The sequence below is a fragment of the Pocillopora verrucosa genome, chromosome 3 (genome assembly GCF_036669915.1).
Source record: "Pocillopora verrucosa isolate sample1 chromosome 3, ASM3666991v2, whole genome shotgun sequence".
Lineage (NCBI taxonomy): Eukaryota > Metazoa > Cnidaria > Anthozoa > Scleractinia > Pocilloporidae > Pocillopora > Pocillopora verrucosa.
The window spans coordinates 31,721,209-31,746,974 of record NC_089314.1 but is presented as its reverse complement, the minus strand read 5'-3'; the positions used below and the strand labels follow the sequence as shown (position 1 = coordinate 31,746,974).

General features: G+C 37.6%; 3 protein-coding genes across 4 annotated transcripts; 2 read left to right on the top strand and 1 right to left on the bottom strand.

Moving 5' to 3' along the window:
* Positions 1-208: 208 nt before the first annotated feature.
* LOC131774512 (uncharacterized) lies at positions 209-13,166 on the bottom strand. Of its 2 annotated transcripts, XM_059090557.2 has the most exons (17): positions 13,025-13,166; positions 11,664-11,770; positions 11,475-11,564; positions 11,052-11,165; positions 9,211-9,309; positions 8,822-8,886; positions 6,700-7,955; positions 5,845-5,994; positions 5,280-5,421; positions 4,833-4,897; positions 4,244-4,343; positions 3,963-4,090; positions 2,835-2,948; positions 2,435-2,515; positions 2,132-2,272; positions 1,464-1,573; positions 209-1,323 (listed from the first exon to the last, which is right to left on the bottom strand). In XM_059090557.2, the coding sequence occupies exons 1-17, from the start codon at positions 13,088-13,090 to the stop codon at positions 1,257-1,259; spliced, it is 2,895 nt and encodes a 964-aa protein (XP_058946540.1). In that variant the 5' UTR covers positions 13,091-13,166; the 3' UTR covers positions 209-1,256. The 2 variants fall into 2 exon arrangements, with proteins under 2 accessions (XP_058946540.1, XP_058946541.1); XM_059090558.2 differs by lacking the exon at positions 11,475-11,564.
* A 377-nt stretch (positions 13,167-13,543) lies between these two features.
* On the top strand, positions 13,544-15,500 carry LOC131774513 (Bardet-Biedl syndrome 10 protein-like). Its single transcript, XM_059090559.2, has one exon. The coding sequence runs from the start codon at positions 13,623-13,625 to the stop codon at positions 15,303-15,305; it is 1,683 nt and encodes a 560-aa protein (XP_058946542.1). The 5' UTR covers positions 13,544-13,622; the 3' UTR covers positions 15,306-15,500.
* A 426-nt stretch (positions 15,501-15,926) lies between these two features.
* Positions 15,927-22,492, top strand: LOC131774598 (uncharacterized). The gene is made up of 7 exons (XM_059090655.2): positions 15,927-16,455; positions 16,907-17,081; positions 17,259-17,436; positions 17,835-17,909; positions 18,175-18,264; positions 18,495-18,671; positions 20,095-22,492. The coding sequence occupies exons 1-7, from the start codon at positions 15,927-15,929 to the stop codon at positions 20,479-20,481; spliced, it is 1,611 nt and encodes a 536-aa protein (XP_058946638.2). The 3' UTR covers positions 20,482-22,492.
* The last annotated feature ends 3,274 nt before the right edge of the window (positions 22,493-25,766 follow it).

Genomic DNA, 25,766 nt, shown 5'->3' with positions numbered 1-25,766 from the left:
CTCTTTTGAAGGCGAAAAGGATCGGTTCTCAATATCTAAGGGCATCTTAAGCTCTGTCGCCGAGTGATTTTTTTTCCTTCAATTCGCGCCGTGTTAATGGCTGTGTCAGCATAGGGGAATAAACGACTGGATTGGAAAAAGAATTCAAATAATTCAAGACGTCTACTATGAAATAAAACCTAGGCGATATTGAATTGAGCAAAGGGGAAAGGGATATTTCGGATTTATTGATTTCTTATTAAGAGCTTACTAACAATTAAATACAAAATCGAAGGACTTTAAAAACCCTCGAACTAAAAAACTTAAATGCTTCTTAACAAACCACGTAGCTTCCTTTACTTTTACAAAGAATTCTCCAAAGTTAGAGAGCAACGCTCTCCAATCAACACAATTTTCATTAATCGAATAGAAAGACCAGTAAACCAAGTGTTGCTTATTGGCACCGGTTTCCAAGTTTTTGTTGTTTCTCACGCTGGGCATCAGTAAACAAGGGGTGAGCAGAAGTTCATAAAGCTTCATAAAAACTAAACAATTTTATCATTACTGAGTCAGTTGCGCTTTGAGAAACAGCATGTACATAAGTGTCATGAAAAAAACAAAATGCTTTCGTGAAGACAATGTCAAAAATCGCTCTTTTAAAGCTCATAAGTTAATTTTTGGAATTAAAACCTTTAGAGGTCTCCTTTTTTTAACAGCTGCAAAAAGGGAAAAAAGAAAGAAAAAATTTGTTGTATCTTCTCTACAATGATGCAACACACCAACAAATAATACAAAATGGACCAATAATGGTTAACCTTTTAACCACAATACACAATGTTGATCAAGAGCACTTTCCAGCCTCTTATGAAGTGCAAAGCGACCTTTTCCGCGATTTAGATTAGTACTGTTACCGGTCACCTTCAAAGCAAAAAATTTTCGATTTTCATCTGCAGAAAAAGTGTTAATATTTCATCCAAAAACAAAAAAGTTAGAAAAGTTGTGGCTTCAAATATCACAGCAAAAGAACTTGTCGTTTCAAACGTAAATGGTTAGATCATGTACATGAAGTATTCCAAACCAGAACACACTTGCACGGTACACTGGAAAGTTTGCAATATTGTTACTAAGGTTATCAATCTTGTTGCCTAGGCACAAATTGCAAACCTGCACCCTCCGCCGCTTACGATTTCCATCACTAACACTAATCGTTAGCGACAGTAATTCTCTGTAACCCTCCAGGTTCAGGGATACTAATCGTTTATGGTGTTCTTTCGTGATTAGCTTCTCGAAGACTTCTTCTGTCTCCGTTCACACTTGGGACACACACCACCTTTGAAACAGATCCTGCCAAAAGGAAGAAAAGTTAAAAATTTTAACCGCACATTATAAATAAGGAAGTCATCAAACTCTTTTACTAATAAATGTAGCATGACAGGTCATCAGGGTGAGACAAGAATAAAGAGATGAGCGCCAGTCATTCTTACTTGTGAAATACAGCTCGGCACTCATTACATTGTGCGGCATGTGGGTCGAAGGCAAAAATGACTTCATCTTTTCCACAAATTTCGCACATGAAACCCTTGGCTTCACAGAGCTGAATTATAAAGAAATAAGAAAGATCACCAAATGTAACCATATTAAACGCAGAGTAAGACAAAGCAGTCTTATCAAACCGTCTATCCAACCTGAAAAGAATGCATGTAGATGATTACTGACCCTCTTCTTAGCAGCATAGAGTAAACTAAATTACCACTAAATCAACTCAGAAAAGAGGAATGGCCGTAATATTTGTTTCAAAATTAACCTACATTGTACTGAGGACGTTGTCGTCATCAAATGACTTCACATGCATGGTTAACTCGCCATATCACCACAGTTTAAAGCTAATAAAAAAAATTTCCGGCAGCACAAATCCTCTCTCGATTTTTACACTGGCGCTATCTCTTTCTAGGCTTCATCTCGTCCCAGCTTACAATACCTTGTACGTTAGGCTCTGTTAATAGGACTTGTCACCGAAGTAGTTGCTAAAAATTCGTCCATGTCTCTGACATGAGTCACCTTGAATAAGCTACTATTTTCACCATGACACATTCAATGTTAGACTTAGTATATATATTACCTAAGAAGAGACAACAATGGTAAGGCTTCAAACCTGACATTCCGTCTTGATGTGTGTGAGAAAGAGAGAGTGAGTCTTTGTCAGGAAAGCCAAAAGAGAACCGGAGTTTATATCAATGAGATCTTGGAGAGAGTAAATGTTGTCACTGTCCACAAAGTGCTGTTTATCCTTCAGCTACAAAATGAAAAAAAATGAGATGGGGAGAAAACTGACAAAGCTTTAAGGAATAACTGCTTTCATTTACTCTCAACCTAATATGGTAGACCAGTTTTTTCTAAGTATGTTCTCCTTTTTTTTTTTATAGTATCACGATTTTATAAATACATATTTACTTACCTGCAACAACAACTTTCTTTCCAGCGCCTCACGACACGTAACAAAGTACTTCTTCATGATAAGAATCTCTTCTCTCAAACGCTATGAACAAGTAGAGACAATCTTGTTGTACCAGTGATTTTCAATAACCACGGTTTTATTGTTATGTAAAAAAATGCTACGAAATATTGAAAACTGCAAACAGACCTCCTGAAAAATTACCAGAGGATGTTACCAGCTCCTCCAATAGCACTAATTTGAGTAACAAAAAATTGCTCTCTTTCAACTTACTGCGTTCAATTTCCGCTGCATATTTACACTGCAGGTACACCCACGTTTTCAATTTCGTCTCTCAAACTTAAAACAACAACAGGCAAAAACATCCAAGATCACTTGCACATAGTTTTTTCTTTTATCTTACCTTAATTTCTCTCAATTCCACCACAAATTTAAACAACGCCGGATTTAGTTTTTCAATCTTTAACAAAGGTCTTGTCAGCATAAGGTCCAAGAACTGTTTCCACTGTCTTGAAACCTACGAGAAACAAGTGAAAAACTGTTTGGAATCGACTGAATAAAAAAACTTCTCGGGTAGCACAATTCCACAATATGGTTCTATCACCTGAACACAACACGGTGGATTCCATTAGAACGCGACTATTAATTTAGGTAATAATTTTTATATATTAACCATATGGACGTGAGTATTTTGCCGAGAACTAAAACTCTCGTAAAAAATACGACAATCACATCTGGGAACCGAGTGGCGCATATTTTGTATGTAACACAAGTGGCTATATTGAACAAGAGGTCACAATTCCCGCCTTATTTGTTGTGGTAAGCGACGAAGATGTAAATGCATTTTCCGAACAAGAAAAGAACAAGAACACCAAAATGATAACGTTGTGTGATCAAAAGATTTTCTAGGAATTCCTCAAAAGTAACGACGAGACAAAGGTAAATTTTTGTTGTGTTCGTGCTGAACAGCCTTCAGAGGTTCGTAGAGAAAAAAAGGCTGAAAATAACAGTATTTGATGATTCAAGTCAGAGTCAGTAATCGTACTTTCATTGAGCTTATAAAACCAGTTCACAAGTATTTTGGCCCAGCTGATGGTGTTACATAAAAACCTTTTTATAATTTGGGCACCAGGTAGTTTGTTTCTGTTAATATCCGGTAGTTATATTAAAGCCAGCTTTTCAATCTCTCCATGTATATTTATTGTCCATATAATGAAAAGAAATTGCACGTCAGCTCAAAGATATGAATTTTATGTCCTTGTGGCACGAATAACATTTCACTCATCCGCTACGCTCACTCATGATATTGTTCTTGCCACTCGAACATAAAATTCATATCTTTTGCCAACGTGTAATATCCTCTATACATCTTGTTGATTAACCAAGCGCGAGGGCCACACAGTGAGAATACAGCCATGGGCAAGTGCATTTGTTTCAATACGCAGTCCGTTAATGGAAAATATCCGCTCTACGATTGGTTGAATGCAGCTCAGTATTAGCCCTTTACCGCGTACGTCAAGTCATTTCATACCTTGTAGGTAGAGAAGTCCCAGTTATGAACCACTCGAGCAGGAATGACCACCATATCATTCCAATGACACTCTTCACAAAAATACTGACCAGAATAATCGCAAAGGCGCGCTTCAGATCGTTCACCTCCTAAAATCAAAATACGACAGTTATTCCAGCTTGATTATGGAGAAAAAAAAACTTCAATACTTTATTCAAAGTGGTCAGTGCTCTTAGCTGAACAAATAGTTTTCAGGTAGGCCACATCCCAATGTCACAGTGTGTAGCAGTTCCACCACTCACTTGTTAGTCCAATCTGTTTCCTGCACTCTGCACACTTATATTGCTGTGATGCCATTCCTGTTTCCGGACAAATTTTCAAATTGTACATGCTGACTGACACCTGTCAATAAATGGATAGGGATATCGAATTGATAATAAAGATATTTACTTCGTTAGAAAATTAAACGGTCGAATTAGTATTTAGAGTGACGCGAGGAGAAACAGAAAAGCCGAAGTAAAAATTTTGATGCGAGGACGAGACTTGGTGCAAGGACGAGAGGAATTTAGAGAATCTGGGTCGCTGAGCTGGGAAGCGAGCGTTCATATTGAAATTCATTGAGGTCAGTGGCAGGTGTGGAAGTACACCTTTTTTAAAGTACATTTTCTCCGGCGGGATATGTTGTTTTTTAAAACAAGGAAAATAATATCATTGATTGTCAGGGAACACATTAACGCTGTTTCAAACAAATCTTTCAAATAAGCATAACAATTGGTGCGTGCAGGTAATGTCGCCAATGTAACCCACAAAGTTGCTTTGTAAAATGACCGCAAAAACTGCAGGTTTGTGGTAGTTGGCACCAATCCCCTGACTGTACGATTCAGTTCTAACCTTGCGACTGGCACATGGTCGGCGAATGAGCTCCAGGCAACGTCTGTGAGAGTGATAATTACAAGCTAAAAACAAAAGGAAACTGCTTCTTAGTGAGGTTACCACTAAAGACGATTACCATCCATAATCACTTCTCACCTAGACTGAGTTGTAGGAAGCACGATTAACAGCTATTTTACGCCGTTAACTAAGGCTGAATTTATAGATTACTTTACGATCGCGCACTCTGATCGTCCAGGTGAGAATAGTCCTGAAAGTGACTGTTTTCCGTAAGAGTGATTGACGTTTCAACAACCTGAGCGGAAGTTATTCAAATAAAGAACCCATGTTAAGTAAAGCATTGTTGTTAAAAATTTGCCCCTTCAGCAGAGATTGATATAATCATTACTACAATCTACAAATGCTGAGATTTCTATTATGCAATAAAGCAAAAATAAAACTACATACCTTTACAGGTGAAAAGAGACTGCCACATCCAGATTGCTTTACCACATTTATCACAGTTATACTTTTTTCCTGGGTCATCTTCCTTAACGAAAAGATGACTCAGGATTTTCTTGGCGTTGGTGTTACTCTCTGTTTTTGAATCCTGAAAGATGAGAAATATAACAACATAGTCATCATCATCATCATCATCACCTTCAATATCAACCTAGAGGGAACGGGAAAGGGGAATTTACAAGTGAACATTCTACGACGTGGCTCTTACTGTCTGCTTTTTCCAAATTGAACTGGAATTTTGAAAGTTGGTTTTTGTGGTGGGAGGGAGGAAAACTCAACCTTCACGTAACGCCATGTCCCGAAATTGAACCTGGACAACAGCTGTGGGAGGTGATGGCTCTCACTATAACACTATCCTTACTCCCACATCACTCCCACTCACACTCCCCATCAGCAACATCAGCATGAACATCAGCATCATCATTATCATCCTCATTATCACTCTCATTATAAGTTATGTGACCACGTCATTGTTCAGGCAAAATGGTGAAAACTAAAATAGTAAAAAAACCTGTGTTTCCTGCAGTTTGAGCCTCAGCTGAACAAGTTTGGTGACAAGCTTGTTTTTTTCCTCTGTATCTTCATGTGCTGTGTTTATCCGGTCTTTACAAGCAGATATTGCATGGTTAAGCTCTTCTGAGGTGGAAAAGCCCATGAAGGACTAAGGAAAAATAGATTAAAAGGAATATGGGGAATTGAAATAGATGATTGGAAAAAATAATGTATACTGTTTTGACTAGGGTACTTCTTAGATTCAGATGTGGAAAGTACACAAAATGTATCAGTTTATAAAATCACTAGTAGTACATCTTATAAACATGGTTATTGAAAACATACAACAAGAACCAGTCAGCACATATACTGATAGTTATGAAAATTCCTACACCAAATTAAATCTATGAGTCCTCCTATGTTGATATGTTTAAGAAATGCAGCTCTTTAACAAACAACATTGTCAGGAGTTTAAATAAAACCTGATGAGCAGCACTTGACTGCCCTTGCTTCTGCAGCCTCTGATTGCAGTTTGTTGAGATTTCACTTTTGAGGCGTTTTAAGGCATCTTTTGCTTTCACAGCTGCCTTAATCCTGTAACCCCTAACTGTGACCAGCATCTAATTTCTCTTAAAATATCATCCCTAAATCAAAAATTAAGGTCAAAAGAATGAAGATGCTCTTGATGGTGAAACAAATTCTCCTTGTCAGGACCTTGGGAATTGTATGAAGAATATGGATACTGATATTAAGTTATAAAGGGTGAAATCCACAATCAATAGATACTTATGGAAGGAATGTTTGGAATCCCTGATTGCCATCACTTTGTTCAAAATTTGACCAACAGTTAAAGCAAAACATACTGGAATCTTACCTCTGGTGGAGAGAAATGGTCTTCCTCTAGTCCCAGTAACTCATCAAACATTTCATATTCACTGAACTCACTGCCAGGGGATCCAACACAGAAACCTACATCTGCTTTAGAGCTATTGCGGTTGAAAGAGCCACTTCTGTTTGGCCATGAGCCTGAAGCCACTGAGCTTTCGAATGTTGAGCTCCCAGGAATTGAATCCATGGTGTTGTTTCTGCTGCTCCTTTGTGAAAATGAACCTGATCCATTGAAACTTCCTGAACTTCCACTCATTGAATTTTTGTGGATTCCAGGTATAATGTTTAAGTCTTCTCCTTCATAACTTGCATTGGATAAACCTCTTTCTTTTTCAATTTGCCAAATGCTTTCCACTGGCTTTGGAGTGCCACACTCAAAAGTTGCCAGGGAAGCATAATGTTCTAGAGTCTCACTCTCAGAAGGATTATCATCTTTCTCTGTCACTCCATCAACAGCTTCAGTTTCATCATCACCTGAATCTTCAAAAGGATTTTGAGATGACAATCTATTTTCCACCCCTGGTAAGGGGACTAAATGTGTCTCTGCCTCACAGTTTCCTTCTGCTAAACAAGACATATCATTTGATACATTAAGATCAGAAGTACAATTTTCATCTAGTTCTCTTTTCTCTTCTGTTTTCATTCCCATACATTCCTTTCCTTCACTTCTTTCTTCAGTATTGTTGACAACATCCTTATCCAAACAAACTTTCTCTTCAAGTATAGAAATTTCATTGGTAGTCATTTCTTCACTTGTAAAAGAATTTGATAAGGCAACTTCCAACTGATGAATAGTTCTTGAAGGCTCCTGAAAATTTTCAGAAACAATTTCTGACACTGGTAACTCCATAGTTAAAGAAATATCAGAACTAGTGTCTTCTGCATCCAAAGCACTGGTTGGAATGTCGTCAACAAGTTTACTATTTTCAGAAATTTCTCTTATCCCATTTTCATTCTCAAATGTTTCAAACTTTTGGTTAGAATCCTGTAAATCTAATTCCTTGTGCATTTCAGTCACTTTATCAATGTAATGAGTTTCCTCTGTATCAGTACTTTCTGCTATCATTGCTACTTCAGCCTTTTTCTTCTTTTTTCTTTTCTTTCCAGTTTGCTCAAATTTATAACTACTACTTCCTTGACCCTGCAAGTTAGCACCATGTTCATGTCCATTCCAACTGTTTGAAGGAGATCCATAACCATTCACAACACTTGATCTTTCAGGAAGATGAGTTATCATTGCATCTGGAAATATTTACCATTCACAAAATCATTAATTTAGTTCTTCTTCTCTCTGATCACCTTTTCATTATAAGATAAACAAGGTTACCCTTTAAGTCCCAGAAGTGATTAAAAAGTAAGTTCTCCAAACAATATCCACACATTATCAGGCAAACAGGTAATGAGAATCCTCAAATTTATCAGGTAGAATTTTTTACCTTGATCTAAAACCAAATTCTTGTAACTAATTTACAAGGAAATGTGTATCAGCTAAGGGGAGAATTAAGGTGACCCCTTGGCAATACATCAGGCTTCCTAGTCAGTTTGGTGGTACCATGCGTTATACTCCTGGGTGGAGATGGTAGAGGAAGGAAATGTAAGAGTTGTATCCACATGCTAGGGTCTTTCCCAAGAACTCTAAACTGACCCAGCTAGGACCTAAGCCCAAACTAGACTGAAGCCCATTTCCTGTTTGCTAAGCAAGGTATCTAAAATATAAAGGCCCAATGAAACAGCCTTAAGTTCCATATGAAGTCAGTTAACAAACAAGGTAATAAAAAAAGCCAACCTGTTGACACATGGTGCTAGCCAAGCAACTGAGAATACTTTTAATTCTTCATCATCTGTTTCAAAGGCTAAAATTTTGCTTTACAAGTTCAAACAAGGGTGTATGTAAAAAAAGGACTTTTAATCACTATTTCCCTCAAAAAGCATCACATTTCTAACAGTTTTGTGAGAAAGCTCTTTATTTTTCCATCACCTTTAAGAATTGAAGGCATGACTGAAGAGAAAATACATGTGTGAAAAGTTTTAATTTGAATTCTCTCCAAAAAGTGTAAAATTTCTAACAATATCCTTATGCTGTGAATATCAGAGAGTATTAAACATACCTGCAGCAATCATAGCTGGGTTATCCTCCCTTGCCACAAGCCTTCTGGAACTGCTTGTCAAAGAACTAGGTGAACATTTGCACATTACTCAACAAAGTGGTGTCAGAAATAAGAGTAGCATTGTGTTCATTTTGCATTCAGAAAAGATTCATAAATTCAAAGTTGATTTGCATTGAACAAATTCAAAGACTGTCATCACCTTCTTGACAGCTTGAAAGACTAATGACTCGATGAGTCTAACAATTTGGTAACAGTGTATTTTTATTAAAAAAGCTATTTAAATGCTTGACATTCAGAGCATTAATTTTTCCCATACATGGAGCTCATCAACTGCACATCATCTTAAAAGAACTGTCATTCAAGACTGATAGTACAGTCAGAGGACTTACATGTCAAAATCCAGATGTGATATGCCATATGTGATCAGGTCTCTGACTTTTTCTGCCTTCTCTTGATCACAGAAAAATGCATGAGAGTGGTAGAATTCTCTGCAATGAAGATAATGATAGGTAAGTATATTTATGACTTTTCCATGCCCAGCACTGTATTTTTAATTCTACAAACTTAAAATCACTTTAAGATTGATGCCCAACACATCAAAAAAAAAATGCTTTTTTTTTTTTTTAAATAAATTTAATATGCATTTGAGGTCTAATATTACACCTATCAGTAACTCTAGAGATAGTACATGCTGCAGGCACATTTTTTGAAAGGGAGATAAGTTTCCTTAGAGACACAGCTAACCTTTGGACAAAAATTACCAGACAGGTTCCCTGAAATAGCTAAACAACATTTATAAGTATTTGAGTCATGGTTTAAGATGTCTCCTGGCTAAAGTGACTTTAAACTAGTTTTAAAAGACTTTTGTGCTAACCCTTTAACTCCCAGATCAAATTTGTCATTCTCCTTACTGTCAACAATACAATTCTTATAATGTTAGTTCAGAGAATTTAGTATAGATATTTTCTTTATTTTCATCACTTATCTGGTTGATATTGTATTGCTTTGTGAGAAGAAATTCTGTCTTGGTCACTCATAGGAGTTAAAGGGTTAAACAGATAAATCAAACTAGTTTGAAACCATTATAATCTGAAATTCATAGTACACTACAAAATATACATAATTTATGTTCTTTGTCATCTATACACTTTATTTGCTGGTTTAACCTACCCTTGAAGAGGGGGTTTATCATTCCACTATTATTGCATTTTCAAGTCATTTGGTTTCTAGTTTTCAAATTTTTGGATGGCCTTATCCAAGCATCATGTCAATTGCATAAGACATGCATGAAAGAAGAACACAACACACAAGAAACCACTTGAGTGTTCTTGATGACTAAAAAAATTTGGGCTTCAAAGTTATTTGCTGGAAAAAAAAAAATCATGTCTAAAAGCAGAAAAGAAATCAAAGATTGCACAAATTGTTTCCATTTGTATTTTTTCCCTTTTTTACAGTGTAATACTGTGGCATATTTAGCACATTCCATTAAAATGACATAATATTGGAATGATAATATCTAGTATTTCTCTGCAACACACTATAGGTACAGAATGGGTGAAAAATGTAGTCTGCTCAAATTCCCATGAATTAAAATACTTCAGAGAGTTAACTGATGCGATAACTTAAAACAATGACTTGATATGGGTGAGTAACCCTAGAACTCCTTTGAGTGATTAGCATTTCGTTTCTCCAAACAGTATCACTGCTGAATCAAACATGAAGGTCATGAAAACAAAAGAAATGATCACCCACTAAAGAAACAATTTAGTAATTGTCAAACAAATACTCCTTGTCAGTACCAGAAGAAATGTATGGAGAATGGTAAAGCAAATAAACATGTATATGCATACTGATTTTGGGATGTAAAGGGCTAAATGACTGGAATCAGAACCTCTCCTCAATATAAATCATAGGAAAAGAACTATTAAGTGTTTGCACCATGAACCCCTTCACTCACTCACTCTTACTACTCCCTGATTAGCAATTCTCGTTACTGTCAGCCAAACAATTTTATGATGCTAGTTGAGAGAATTTGTGTTGGACCAACTAACAATCCTCTCATTGACATTTCTTTTTATTCTCATCACTTGCCTATTTGATATTGTATTGATATCCTAAGGAGAAACTCTATCTTGGTCACTCATGGGAGTTAAGGGTTGCAATTGTTTGGATCCTTTACTTATTATTTGAATTACCAATTGAATAATTTATATGCACATGTATATCAAACCTAAGGAGCTTTTCGTCCTGTGTAATAACATTTATGTAGCTGCTAAGTGTGTTTTCCTTCAGTCCTTGTCTTATCCAAGCCAAACATTTCTCCGGTTCACGTTTCAGTTGTAGTCTATTTAAAGAAAAAAAAAATAGACAATCACTTGATAGAGCATCGCTCAATTTGGAGCTTCAACATCCCCCCATTTGGTCATGGGCATTTGACTGTCATCCTTCCCCTGAGGATGGGAAATTTGAGCCTTGCCTAGGTGGGGTTGGGATATTTGAACCAACAGAATACACCTGTTTGTTTTATTTTAAACCTAAAATAATAATTTTAAATATGGAGGAAGAGGAGAATATCCTTCATGTGTCTCACACATTAAAACTTCTGTAATACATTGAACTGAGAACATTCCCTAAAGTATCTTGGTTTATGTACCGTTTGATGTCCTCGATATCTTTTTTACAAGTAATGTTGTTTGCCAGTGACCAAAAGGAAACTTGGCTATTAGAGGCCCAGCCCAGCAGCCTGCAAGAAACAACATGATTTGAGGTTGCTTGGCAGGCTGTTCACTGAATAAAAATGAAGATGAATAAATCAATACAATCAATCCAAACAAATACAAACCCTTCCTTTAGTCCGTGATTGAAGATGTCCTCCATACAGAAACATAATTTGTCTACTGCACTGCAATTCCATATCACACTGTATCCTTGTGCAACATGCCCTTGAATCTAAGAAATACAAAGGTTGAAAGATTTTTTACACATTTCCATATTTGTTGTATTTAAGTTCAACTTTTGAACAATTAAAAAATATACAGAGAACTTGCATTGGCTATGATAAGCTTTCTATAGCATTGATAAGTAAGCTAGAAATTCAATTTCACAGTGGCTAACTTCACTCAAATATATATGTACACATGTACGTGTAAATCAAAGTGGCAAATTTTAGGGGAAACTTATCCAAGTGCTGGGATCAATTACGAACCATAGCTCATACTAAATTCCTCTGACTTTCCATGGTAAACCTCCTTGAGTTTCAAAGTCCACAGTCCATTTGCCCCTACAATACACACCCTAAGTACAGTTTATATTTAAGATTATCTACTAGTCCTTGCACTGCCAATTTTTTAGCCTACCAGCATGCCCTTGTGTTTGGGTTTCCACTGACAGCCTGTTTTCAGCCGACAGCATGGAAAATTAATGAAACCACCAAATACTAAGAGATACCCTTAAGTTTTCAGCTCAATTAATTCCCAGACAGCTTGCTTGCTTCCATTCTCAATTACTTTATGGGGATTGAATACAAACACCACATGTAATGGACTCTGTCGATTAGCTCTTAAGTAAAAAAAAGAAGATAACTTATAACATTACTAAATGTTATACTCATTCCGGTATATCATGAGTATAAGTTGATTAATGCGCATACATACGTGAATAAACTTATCACGCTTTTTCTAATGACAACACCTAGGTTTTTAAAAATGCTACATCAAGGATCTAAAGAAGTCAAGAAATAAATTGTTGACTATTTCTCATGTTTCGCGTAGCCCATATCTGCTTCTGCGCTTCCTTCTTTCATACACGAAAAACATTTCATTTAAATCTCCACACAATTCGTATAAAGTTTAACAGCTAGTTTGACCACCGTTCTTTCGCTTTACAAAGCGGATGTTAAAGTGACACTACATACAAGCACGTGCATCGATTCAAAACCAACCCTTCTGAACTTGAATTGCGGAAGGAAGTTTCTACTAATCGTACGGCTTCCATGTCACAGATTATTTAATATTTTAGTTACAATTCATTAGTTATAAAATATTATGTCTGCCTCTTAGTTATAATTTTACAACTAACTCCTAAGTCAACTGAGGGGTAACCTTTCTTTATCAATTTTATATGGAAAACTGCCAAATGGAAGGTTTTGTTTCGAAAATGGAGAACGACGCATCACATTTGGGAATGCTTTCATATTAATCTTACCTCTTGAACTGCAGAAGAAAGATTTTGAAACAGTTCGTCGCGTTCGGAGTCGTGTGAGTTCTGCATGTCCTAAGACTTCAGACTTGAAGCTGTATAGGTCTGAACGAATCGCGAAAGGACCGTGTTAACAGGCCACACGAAGACAACAGCTGATGAAACGTCATATCATATTCCATGTGGATATTACAACGTCAATCACTCCTTAATGGACAGTAGTTTTCGATAAACAATTATATTTTATCCCAATATGAGCAGGACTTCTGGTTAAAGTGACTTTTAGAACAATCTAGTTTGACATGAGATTGATTCGATAAACGCAACGACAAGAACTCGGACTTTCTGTACACAACACGTTAGATAGGAGTTCGGCGACGCGGTTGATCCTGAGCCAAACAAAAAATTGTGGGGAATTAAGCTGAGCCGTCTTGCGTGAGAGACAGCTTCGTCAACAACCGCTATTACCGTTGTTGAGTTTTTCAAAGGAAATCTCGCGCCTTTCTCACAAAAGTAATGTCGGCCATATTTGTTTCTAATACGGGAGTTTTGGATTTGACACAACGCTGGCCAAGGCTGTAGGGTAAGACGGCTCAAGTTCAATATGGCGGTCGCAGAAGAAGCCTTGAAAGTTTGTGAGACTTTGGAAAAGATTTTGAAGGGAACATTTGGACCGAACGGACACGACGTCATGCTGAATTCATCTTCAGGAGAAATACTTATTACAAATAATGGTGCACTAATTTTAAGGTCGTTGAATTTAGAAAATCCCATCGGGCGAACTATTGTCAACAAAATTGTGTCCTTCTCCTCAATCTCTGGAGACGGCGCAACATCATTCGTGTTGCTTTTATCATCAATCCTACGGGAAGCCGTTTCCATTACAGGAATGAGAGATAACTTTGATCCCACTGAAACTTTATCAATCCACCGAGGAAAAACTTTAGCTGCATTGTCTCGAGCTTTTTACAAACTTGAATCAAGTTTACTTGAACATGAAGTTGTTGTTTCAGTTCTGAACGGAATCGCAGTAACTACAGACCTTGAGGCCGAGGATTCCTCGCTTATCAAACAGAGAATGATTAGACTTCTCATCACAACACTTAACGGAAAATTCCCGACCAGTTTAGTTTCAAACTTTGTTGAACTTCTTTACCAGGTGGTGATGGAGACTTGGAAATCATCAGCTATTTCCCTGCAGGATGCACTTTTACATGTAATTGACGAATTCGGCCAGATCTGTGTAGAAGTTCCTGGTGTTCCAATTTCTTCTTCTCATTTGAAGCCTGGAGTAATAATACCTCGTGGATTTTCCATCGAACAACAAGGAGTTCCCAAAACTTCTCAGGAGTTCATGTTTGTTGTTATGAACTGTAGTTTTGACTTCTTGGGACCACAGACATCATCATCAATTCAAATAAAGGATGAAACATCTTTAGGTTTGAGTGTTGAGTGGAAAAGAAACCAAGTAAAAAAAGTAATAACCATGTTCAATGAACATAAAATTAAATTAATTCTGTCCTCAGAGAATGTGCCAGACTTTGCCTTGCATTTCTGTAGGCAGTATGGCATTGCTGTTGTTAGCAGCATTCCTCAGGAGTATGTCAGGTATATTTGTAAGTGTACAGGAATACTTGCCATTAATGATGTTGGTGAGGTCAATCTGTCAGAACTCTTTGTTGGAAAGGGTGTTTCATGTGATCTTCACACAATAGGTCATCATAGATTTGTCCATCTTGAGTTGGATTTATCAAACTGCAAATTCTCTCCATGCAGCATACTTCTTTGTTCTCCAGTACAAGGATTATGTAGGCAGTATTACATTGTTCTTCACCATGCACTAAAATGCATCAAAATGTCCTTTAGTGAAGATGGAAAGAAGTTGCTCTTTGTACCAGGTGCTGGTGCATGTGAACTGGCCTTGAGCTTTTCTTTAAAAAAAATTTCAAATAGTGTAAAAGACTCAAATTTATCACTGGCTTTGGAAATCCTGAGTAGTGCATTGCGAGCCATACCAAGGTTCCTCCATCAAAATTCGTTTTCCATGTCTCATCCAAAAGAAAATTTCATTCACTGTTTGAATGAGATGGAGAGGTCTTTGAAGGATGATGGATTGTTGTTAGGGATAGATTCAAAGACAGGTAAATCAATAGATCCTCAAGAATGTGAAATTTTTGAGCCTCTTCAAGGAAAACACCTGCTCTGGCAGAGTGTGTTACAGTGCACATCACAACTTTTGAGGACAGATAAGCTTATTGGTGTAAGAAAAATAGACAATGGTGTGTGAGGAATAAAATAAAATCTTATTTAGAAAGCTACTTTTGTTTTATTGAAAAAAAGAGGAGACCAAACCATGATTTCAGAATTATTCTTTTCCCAAAATATAACTGGATGATAAATAGTTCTGTCGAGTAATAGATAGATAAACCAAGTCATTAGTTAACAGCTCAAAAAATACATGAAAACAGATGCCAATGTGTGGGAATGTGAAACCTGAACATGTTTGTAAATATTGTCCTCTCAATGGGCCTCTCTCCGTCAATTTTAATGGTTGACCATTTCTCCATTGTCTCTGGTAACTTAAAATCACTGCAGTGGAAGCACATGATCCCAATTGCGACAAAAATTTCACAAGTAAGACAATCCTCAAACACTGAAAACAATTATTTTTGATAGCAATAAAACCATCTCTTTTCGATTGTATTGAATTTTGTATTTATCCATGAAATTTTGTTAAGTTTACAGAAAATCAAGACACTCATTCTATATTCGGGAGAGGTAGCTTACTGTTAAGAATAGATGTTGAGAAAAGTCATTTGAAGAAATCTACGCCCGCGAGCAGTTCATTTGACATAAGCAGCAGTTGTCTAAAACAAAGATGGTCAGCGGGTTTGCCATAAAATTCAATATGGCGGCTAAACGCAAGGCAGAGGATGACGATGATGGTGAAAATGTATCAACTTTGCAACAGAAAAGGCAGGAAACTACGACCACACAAGAAACAACGACTGCTTGTAACACGGATTCTTCATATTACCCACAGTTTTACGAACAACGCGGTCCGTGGATAACTATGTTCGACTGGAATAGCGGACTCAACTATTATCAAAATATTAGCGATTATAGAACTCAATGGGAAAAACCGACCGAATGGGATTCTCTTCACCCACTTTTTATTCCAGCAAACCAATATTTTTATCAAGGATTTTACAACGGAGCAGCATATGGTAAAACAAACAATGATCCTGTGGAAAACGTTAAACAAACTGCCTGTGATGTAGAAGGTATGGTTGAGAGACTTCTAACAAAGCCAGCTCGTCGACAGATTGATCCTGAAGAAAAAGAAAAGTTGCACTGGATTCCTGAAGGTGCCACGGAGTATAATATATGGTACGATCGATGGGTGGGAGAACATTGGCGGAATGACAAAGATCACGGTTAGTGATGTGAAAGACTCTTGACACTCGGGAAGGGAAAGAACGAGGTAACACTGCTTCAAACCATGTAGGCCTCCGATATTCCTGACCCTAGCGCTAACCAATGGAATATCGGGGGCTCACATGGTTTGACACAGTGTTAAGTCGTGGTTTCCTTCAGGAAGAGAGGGAAGAGTTCATTTGAAAAGTAGTGATGAATTAGGACAGTCTAGGAGATAGCATGAGCAAAGAGGAGAAGGTGAATAGGGAAACAGAGGGGAATGGAAATAGGAGATACATAACACTTTCAACAGCAACAGATCATTTCAAATACTGAAGTGGAAGATTGAATTTTTCCAAAGGAGTGGGATTTATGAAGCAACATCCAGTTGGCTAAACAGATAGAGAGATTGAGAGAAACTTGAGACTTGACCAAAAACTTCATCATCCTTTTTTTCTGGTTTTGTTGTAGGGCCATCAGAGACAAAATGCTGCATAGAAACAGATGCAGGATTCACCAAGGCAAATATTGATGATCCTGGTGGAAACAAGCATTATTATTGCATTTATTTTGCTAGAGGCTGTTGTCATCTGGGTTCTGATTGTGGTTATCTGCATATTATACCCACTGATAAAGATGAAAAGAGGTCAGTGGTAATAATATTAGCATGCTTACAATTACATTAATGATATCAGCATTCATATATTGACTGAGGTGTACATTTGCGATGATACACACAAGCTAGATCAAATGGATGTAATATTAAACATTTCTTTTTAAGGTAGAGGTTTAATAAAGGAATTTGCTTTCCTAACTTATTTAGAATTGATCTAGCTCATGATGTTTTTGGCCGAGAACGTCATCGACTCCACAAGGAAGACATGGGAGGGGTTGGCACATTTGATAAAGAATGCAGAACACTATATGTTGGAGGCCTGGGCTGTCGAACAACACTGGAGAAGCTTTTGTGGACTGAGTTTGGGGAGTGGGGTGAAATTGAGGTAAATGTCACACTTTTATGCCCTTCATAGCTGGACATTTTAGACTGTAGTGCCAAATATATTTAAAATTGCATGACTGATTAAAGTAATAGGTGGCTTTTAGATATATTGATACAAAATAATTTGGTTAACAAATACCAGGCTAGAAAATGAAGATGCTTCTGAAGTACATGATATGAATGTGCTGAACTTTGGTTGGAAGTTTATTAACCTTTGTTTTGATGAACAATTAAAATTAGGAAGATGTAATTGAATTGGTTTTTGAATTTAAGTTTTTTTTTCCTCACCTATTTAATTTGTGGTAAATTTTCCCTAGTGGACATGGACTTAACAGTAAAAGGGCTTGTGCCTTGGAAACTTAAAAGTAATTGTTTTTTTTTCTTCAATAAATCCTACAGGACATAAGAATAATACACAAACGCAACATAGCATTTGTACGCTACAAGAACAGAGTTAATGCTGAATTTGCAAAGGTGAGAGGAAGGTGTTTAATTATTTTTTATTTTTTCTCTGGTGAACTGTTCAGCATTTATTGTTCAACATGAAGATGTTACAGTATTTCATTTTTGTGAGTTTGGCAGATAGTTCTCACTCTTGAAAGATAACTTCCTGCAGTAAAAATTATCTTAAAAAATAAAATGCCACAATAAAATGCAGAGAACCTGTATCAATAGCTAATGAGTTATGATGCAGTTACACTTTTAAAGGAAAATTATGTTGGACCTCTTGTTTTTTAAGATTGCCATGTCAGATCAAAAGCTGAACAACAGAGAGTTGCTGAATGTGAGATGGGCTTACGATGATCCAAATCCAAAATCACGAAGAGAGGTACTCCACTAGTTTAGTTATATCTATAGCTGACAAACACACTAAAAGTAACTTTTAGTGTGTTTGTCAGCTATAGATATAAGCCTTTATGCAAATTAGGCTGGTCTTCATTCTAAGTTAGCGAGAGAACATGGAGACAGATTTCTGTTGAAGTGTAAGGCGTGGTAAGGAGATCATGCAAACAAAGATCTTTCTTTTTATTTACTAAAACGTGCTTCATGTTCATCCAGGAGCTGTTGAGATCTAAACATAGAGTACTTGAGGCGGCCACAGAGCGAGGGTTACTTCAGAAGGCTCTTACACATCCCACTCAGCCATCTGGTGCTCAGGTTACAGGGCCTTATCCGAACACAGACAATCAGTACCCTGTGGAATGCGGCCCTCAGACTAAAGAGCAATTTGAGCAGGTATACTAGTCACCTAAATTCATCAGAGAGTTGTAATCATGTAATGATAAAGTCTCAAAGATTTGTTTGTCTCCCCACTGGAATATATATGGGTAATTATTAATATAGAAGAAAACCCTTAAAACTTTGACATTTTTTTGTCCACCACAGACAGGGCTGGTTATTTAAACAAAAGCCGTAAAAAAAGCCGTCCATAACGGAACTGCGTCCCAAGCCATCTCCAGTTAAGCTGATCCTTTTTATCTTTTTTTTTGTGGATCGTTTCAAGAGGGCCCAAAAGCTAATAGTGGAAGGACAGTCTTTTAAGACTTTTAATTGAATCAACCCTCTTATAGAGAATCCCTAAGGCCCATTGCTTGCGTAAAACCACGGTTTGGGATAGACCTCGTTGAAACAACTGGCCCATACTGTTTTAAAAACGATTTTTCTGAGCTCGAGGTCATAATCTGAAGTAGCACAACTGGCAGAGAATACTTAACTAATGTTCCACTTGGCGCTCAACTGCAATGATAACGTTTATGAAAATTATCATGCCTCACTCATCGAATGCCGCCATGTGTCAAAGATCGGGCGATATTCTTCAGCCCAATGATAGTTAAATTTATTATATACTCAACAAAATATCGCGTTTCTGATTGGTCAATGATGAATGCATAAATAGGTTATAGAGTGCAATAGAGGTTATAGAGTGCAATACGGAGAAGTTGCCATGGAAACACCGGGGAAGCGCCAAATTTGAACACCAAATTATAAAAAAATCGAGAATATAATAAATAAAAAATCGTATGAACCTGCTCGTGCATTTCGTGATTTATGGTCACTCGTGATGTTTTGAAAGTTCTCAAATTGCACGAGCCGTAAGCGAGTGCAATTTTGAGAACTTTCAAAACATCACTCGTGCCCATAAATCACGAAATGCACTCGCGTTCATACGATTTCCTATACGTATGACATGTAACCATTTCTCTCTTAACGTCTTGGAAACGAAGATCCTGGGATAAGGCGAACCATGTTTTCTGGCGCAGAATAATAAAATTCATCTATAAAAAAAGAGTTTCCTACATGGAACACACAAAGCAGTAGCCTTATTGGTAGTGAAGCACTAGACACTGCAACGCGGTCCTCTGATCTTATTAATGGCCGTTTTAATGCTAGAGACGTTAAAGTTGTCTAAGACGTTAAAGTCGTCTCGAGACGACTTTAACGTCTTAGACAACTTTAACGTCTCTAGCATAAATGCATCTATTCACTGATTATGAAACACCTAACTGGATTCCTTTCATTCATTTTCAATGTTTTTTTAGTTATTTATTCTAGGATTTTGTTACATCTCAACAATTATGTAGGTTTTTTTCGCGTAAAATCAGTAAAATGTCTTGATAATTCTAATTGTAACTTAACTTTTCTCATTTCCTTTCTTCAGGCCGAGGTTCTCCAAAATGTTTACACAGACTGTACAAGGTTAGACGAAGCCCTCAAGAAAGTAGAGGCCTTCCATTCCGAGAACACAAAGAAGGGTGATGTGAACACGGCTCAACAGCTTTCTGAATATAACAAGAATGAAAATAATCAAACCTCAGAGGCGTATTGGAACTGTTCTGATTATTATAGTGGGTACAGTAGTTACGATTACGGACAGGCGTGGGACCATTCACATCATAATCATCAGACTGAAGCAGGTTACTCTACGAAAGATCCTTACAGAGAAGTGATCGCAAGCAAAGAAGCGGAGTCAGATTCATCTTCTGCCGGTTATGATTCTGCGTCCATGAAAGTATCAACTTCCGAAGCAATCCCGAGTATCGACTGATCAATCTCGGAACCCGATCGTGGACCAGAGAGAAGATGATATAAACGTGTGCGGGGCTATGGTTTTTAAGTGCACGTGATCACCTTTTGTTAACAAAGAATGATGCAGGTGTCATCCTCGTAGAATTCGGTGCTTACCCAATGATTGGTTTTCTCTCTGGTCTGCCTTGTGAACACTGGCGAAGCTTGCCGTAACAGTAATTAGCTGGCACAAGCTCTAGGTGTTGTTACTTCACACGTCCACACATGTATACCTGTCATATGGCATCTCTGGGTTTTGTTATGATTGAGTTCAACGCAGAAAGGTCCCGTTTGATGTGATTTCTGTAAAACGCCTTTTCACGATTATTCATTCTGCCCGCCCGCCTCCCTCCCCAGTTTCCCTTCGGCAAAATGAAAAGTCCCGACTTCACCTTAAATGAATGGCCGCAGAACATCGGTGAGAAAAGATTGAATAATAATTGAATGCCTTAACGAGAGAACAACTTGAAATTCCCTAAAATTATTACTTGTTAAGTCACAGTGCATTACTTCTCTTAGGGATATGCCAATGAATTCTTCTAGATCTTATAACTTTTCTGTTCAAAAACAAAAAAAACCCAAAATCAAGTAAGAAGCCTTTCCTCCCTCTCTGCCCATTCCCTTGGATCTTTTCAGTTCAATTAAGGGCAGGAACATTAAACCTGACGGTAAGACAAATTTCAACTTATCAGTTTATCCCAAAGCGCAGCTAGTGGGCTGCGGTAGCTCTCCGCCCTCAGTTCGTGTGTTTAAAATATTTATGTTTATGCACTCAAATTCGAACGTTTCGCGGAGCAGATGTCATCAAAATCTTTCCGTGTGCCGCCCCATCCGTATAGCCGACTGTTAAAAGATAATATTCAATCTACAATCTCTTGCCGACAGCCTGATACACAGTTAATGGGTTGCCAAAGGGATGGAAGAGGAGAAAATAAATTTGAGCACAGAGTGTGTTATGCTGGTGATCGTTGGATCTGGTAACCTTCACTGTAACGTTTGGGACGGAATCTTCAGAGGTTTGAGACAAATGAAACTACATGTTATTGAGGAAGTAATTTATTTTCCGGGCGTTTGAGTGAGGAAGCAATTTTCTGCAAATGATCGCCCAGTCGACGTCTTCCTCTGCTTGAGTCTCGTTCTTGTTGATTCCCACATCATACGAAATGTGACCTGCCGGGACAAAAAAGTAAACATGCTGTTTACAAAACTGTAACAATCAACAACGTAGGAGAATGAGGGAAAAAATACCATGTGCATGACTAGATAGCGTTTAACAAAGAACAGGAAACCCAATGAAAACGGTGCACTTGCAAATATTACAACTGTAAGCAACAGTCTTCCCACCTCTCACGTACACGTGCCGAAAATGTTTCCCATTCCTGAATCCACAATAGTCTAGTAAGAACATCGAACTTAATCGTCCCTACATGTTGTCTTTAAGTCTGACTTGGCTGCGACATCGCAAACTGGATTTAAAAAAAAAAAAAACACGAGTGAGTAAATTTCCAAATCAATCAGATCTGCACCGCAAACAGACGTCATTAGACAACTGATTGTACGTGACAAGGGCTGGTTAGTCTGTGATGTCACGCTGAATTACTTTTCCACCAACATGGTTGATTGTGTACAAGAAAAGACCCTGTGAAATCCGCACGTACTGCGGCGAAATTAGCCCTGTTGACCATTTGACCTCAAGAGTGATTAGAATCTAACTTCTCCTTTAATATCACCCCTGAATCACTCGCTAAGGCCACAAGAATAAAGGAAATAACCAACAAAAGGTCTTGATGTTGAAACAAATTCTCCTTGACAGCACCTGAAGAAGCGTACAGAGTAAAGTGGGGAATGGCGCTGTAAAAGATGCTTTCCTGCCTTTGCTGTATTACCCTGCGATAAATCAAATCAATTTACGCTTACGGGTGGATAATACGATTTCATCCTTGAGTGCATGACGGAAAAAAAAAGAAAAAAAAAAAAAGGCCAAACTTTAACACGTCATGGCGAAAAAATACGGCGACCTTCGAGAATTGATGGACGTAAAGACTTTCATATTAGAAGATATAGGCTGAGAAACGTAGCACATTATCTAAGGCAGAAACGGAACTTTTCAAGGTGGAAGAGTTCCCAAAATAATAAAAAAGGTACTATAACCCAGGCGTTCTTGTACTCTGACAGGGACGAAGCTGAAGGGAGTGTGGAAAAGGTCTTCACTTGCATTCACTTAAATTCCTCTCGATGCACCTGAAAGCACCATAAGCAGAAACAGATATTTCACATCGCAGTTGACGCAAAAAGTAAATATAACTTGTTAGTATTTTCAACTTTCGCCGAAAAAGCAACCACAAGACAAAATCAAGATTATCGATCAAATGTGCTTTATGCAAATGCTTTGCGCAATTTTTACCCTTGTCAGCGAAACTAACCCTCCCAAAAGAAACGCTCTAGTGATAATTTCGTGTTTGGTCTTTAGCTGACGGCGCGTGCGTTGTTAATGAAGGAGCGGTACACAAAGCACTTTTTATCAACTATGTGGTTGAAAAATTCTCCAACGACCTATCGACGCCCGACGGATCACGGCGACGAAGTCATCACAAGGCACATGAACTGGGTTGATAAGCTCTCAAGTCCTTCTTAGGTGATTCTTGCTTTGTGTCAATTTTGGATTGATTCGATCGCAACATGTTGTGGTATCCTAATTTCATGACATGATTTACATGAGGAACACTCTAACTGATGCTAGCATACCTCAATGCTTTGATCTGATTGGTGCGAGAGACGTACACTAGTGCGGCGATCTAATTAGTGCGATACATACCCAAATGCAGCGATCTGACAGGTGTGAGCAACACACCACTTGATAAGCTAACACAGAGTTTTGATTAAGGGAAAAAAAACTCAAAAATATAATTCGATTAGCTACAATCGACTGGGGACTAATATAACGTTTTAAGTTCCTAAGACACTGATGTAACCACTCTTTTGTATTTCATCTTTCACTGAACATCTTTTATAATCTTTCATTGATTACGATATTAGATTTAACACTTTTCACTCTTTGTAATTCAATTATTCTATGTAGAGTTTCTTTACAAGTTAACAAACGTTCTATAATAAATATCCCTTTCGTCAAAGAAGATGGACTTGGCGTTTATTTGACGACTAGGACGACTAAATTAGACGCGATCAGTTTACGAGAATCCATCACAAGTCAGGACACGTCATAATTAGAATACACCAAAACCAAAGTAATCACAACTTCCAATCCGAGAAAAGGAAAATTTCGCAAACAGCCAGTAATAACTTAAGAAAAAATGAGAAAACGTCTGAGGCGGGGAAAAACGTGAGTACCAAATGGTTGGCTTAAGTTTCTGACTTCATTGGTTGTGAGAGTAAAGCGAGTCTTCTGGTCCAATCAAAGAACAAATAACTCAATTGCATATTAAATTCTGCAAATCAACATCCCGAGAAAAGTACGAGACGAAGATGCAACAGGAGCGTACTTCAAAGAACTGTTCGACAAATTGTGTCGTGGACAGGGCACCCAGGAACTCAAGTTGAAGGGAGAAATCTTGTACAGAAACTCACCCGTTAACACATTCCTTAGTGGGACATCCGTTTCGTCCTCCCATGTTTGGCCAAGCTCCACACACAATTTACAACAAAAAAAGGACCACCACCACATTTAGATGACAAAGGAAAACGAACTAAAGGAGATTTCATTTGCTGTTGAAACTGACGAAGGTTAAAGAGCACAGCCCGTGGTGGACAAATCATTACGGATTCATTTGAGAGCCTTGTAGGCGAAAATTCAAATATGGCTTTGTCAGAGGTACCAGAAAGAACAAATTATATGCCGTGATGCTAAGTACGAAATCGTGTTGTTTGAGAGAATATTCCGTCAATCTGTGTCGACAAAGAAAAATGAGACTGGAAGCAAAGGTCAAGAAAAAGCATAAAGTATTCATTAAAATCTAAATTAAAACCACAAACAGCTCCAAATTGAGAGCAGATCAGCCAAAAAACAAAACAAAACATGACAAAAACTAATAGCAAGATAAAATAAACAAGAACAAATTTGGATTCTTCTCCATCTTAGAGATTTAGAGGCAACTTCAATTTCCCACAATAACCAATTTAAGTCGCCATTTTAGACAGGTCTCTTCCGTATCATCGAGTATCTTAGGAAAAACAAAGTGACACAGTAATGCGGTATGTGCAGAACACACCCTCGTCTAGCAACCGGACATGGCACGAGTTAGTAAGAGTCTTGTACGGAGAGGTATGATGACTAATGCGGAGAACGAGTTGAATGTGTTGGCATGATGTGTTGCGTAGTCGTGTCTGTTCTGTAACAATGTTCTTTGCAGCGACAAGAGCTTGCCTGCGATTTCCGGGTACTGTATGGTATAGTCAGGATTACTTTAAATATACTTATAACTCTTTAACGATCGCGTAACCCCCCAAAAATGATCTTTACAGTAAATGCTTACAAACCACTATGATCGAATTTGTAACAGCAAACCCACCGTTGCTCATTTGCTACCAGTGCAATATGTAAACGTTTGTGCAACAACGGTCAACACTCGAGATTAGGTTTAACTAAGGTTCCATAGCTTAATGGTACCGCCTGTACTTAGTCTACTACTACCAGGAAACGAAACGTCTAAAATTCGCTTTAAAACGAGAACAATAACAATAGCAATTATAATAATAATAATAATAATAATAATAATAGTAATAATAATAACAACAACAACAACAGCAACAATAACAATAACAATAACAATAATAATGAGGATAAAAATAAATAAGAATGTGAAAAGTAGAGTAAATTGGTGGGCGAAAGCAGTCTTCAGCTGTAATTCGCTCTATAAGGATATCAGTTCTTTATTTAAAAAAGGTTAGAAGAACAAGCAGAGTCACTCCGCGTCAACAGCATGGAGAGAGACATAGGGAATGACTGCTATCGAATGCACTGCTTGCTGAAATCTTCCCCTGCACATGAGTTACCAGTGCAGATAGCTTCGGAAAGTACCTGCATATTCTTAGAGAGACAGAGGGAATAACTGCTATCAAATGCACTGCTTCCTAAGATCTTCCCCTACACATAAGTTACCACTGCAGATAGCTTCGACAGATAAATGCATATTCTTAGCGCTGCGTGTGACCACGAACATGTAATCACGATTAAATTTTCGGTTGCAGTAATTAAAAGATCAGGCAGCATGTTTTAATTCCTGAAGAGTTTTTTCAAACTCTTCCTGT

Excerpts from the sequence above, each read along its gene's own strand:
- LOC131774512 (XM_059090557.2), bottom strand. The coding sequence starts at position 13,090 with ATGCAGAACTCACACGACTCCGAACGCGACGAACTGTTTCAAAATCTT. Across the intron at positions 11,166-11,474 it reads GATATCGAGGACATCAAACG|ACTACAACTGAAACGTGAAC; the intron begins GTACATAAACCA and ends TTCTTTAAATAG. Across the intron at positions 7,956-8,821 it reads CCCAGCTATGATTGCTGCAG|ATGCAATGATAACTCATCTT; the intron begins GTATGTTTAATA and ends AAATATTTCCAG.
- LOC131774513 (XM_059090559.2), top strand. The coding sequence starts at position 13,623 with ATGGCGGTCGCAGAAGAAGCCTTGAAAGTTTGTGAGACTTTGGAAAAG.
- LOC131774598 (XM_059090655.2), top strand. The coding sequence starts at position 15,927 with ATGGCGGCTAAACGCAAGGCAGAGGATGACGATGATGGTGAAAATGTA. Across the intron at positions 16,456-16,906 it reads GCGGAATGACAAAGATCACG|GGCCATCAGAGACAAAATGC; the intron begins GTTAGTGATGTG and ends GTTTTGTTGTAG. Across the intron at positions 17,082-17,258 it reads ACTGATAAAGATGAAAAGAG|AATTGATCTAGCTCATGATG; the intron begins GTCAGTGGTAAT and ends TAACTTATTTAG.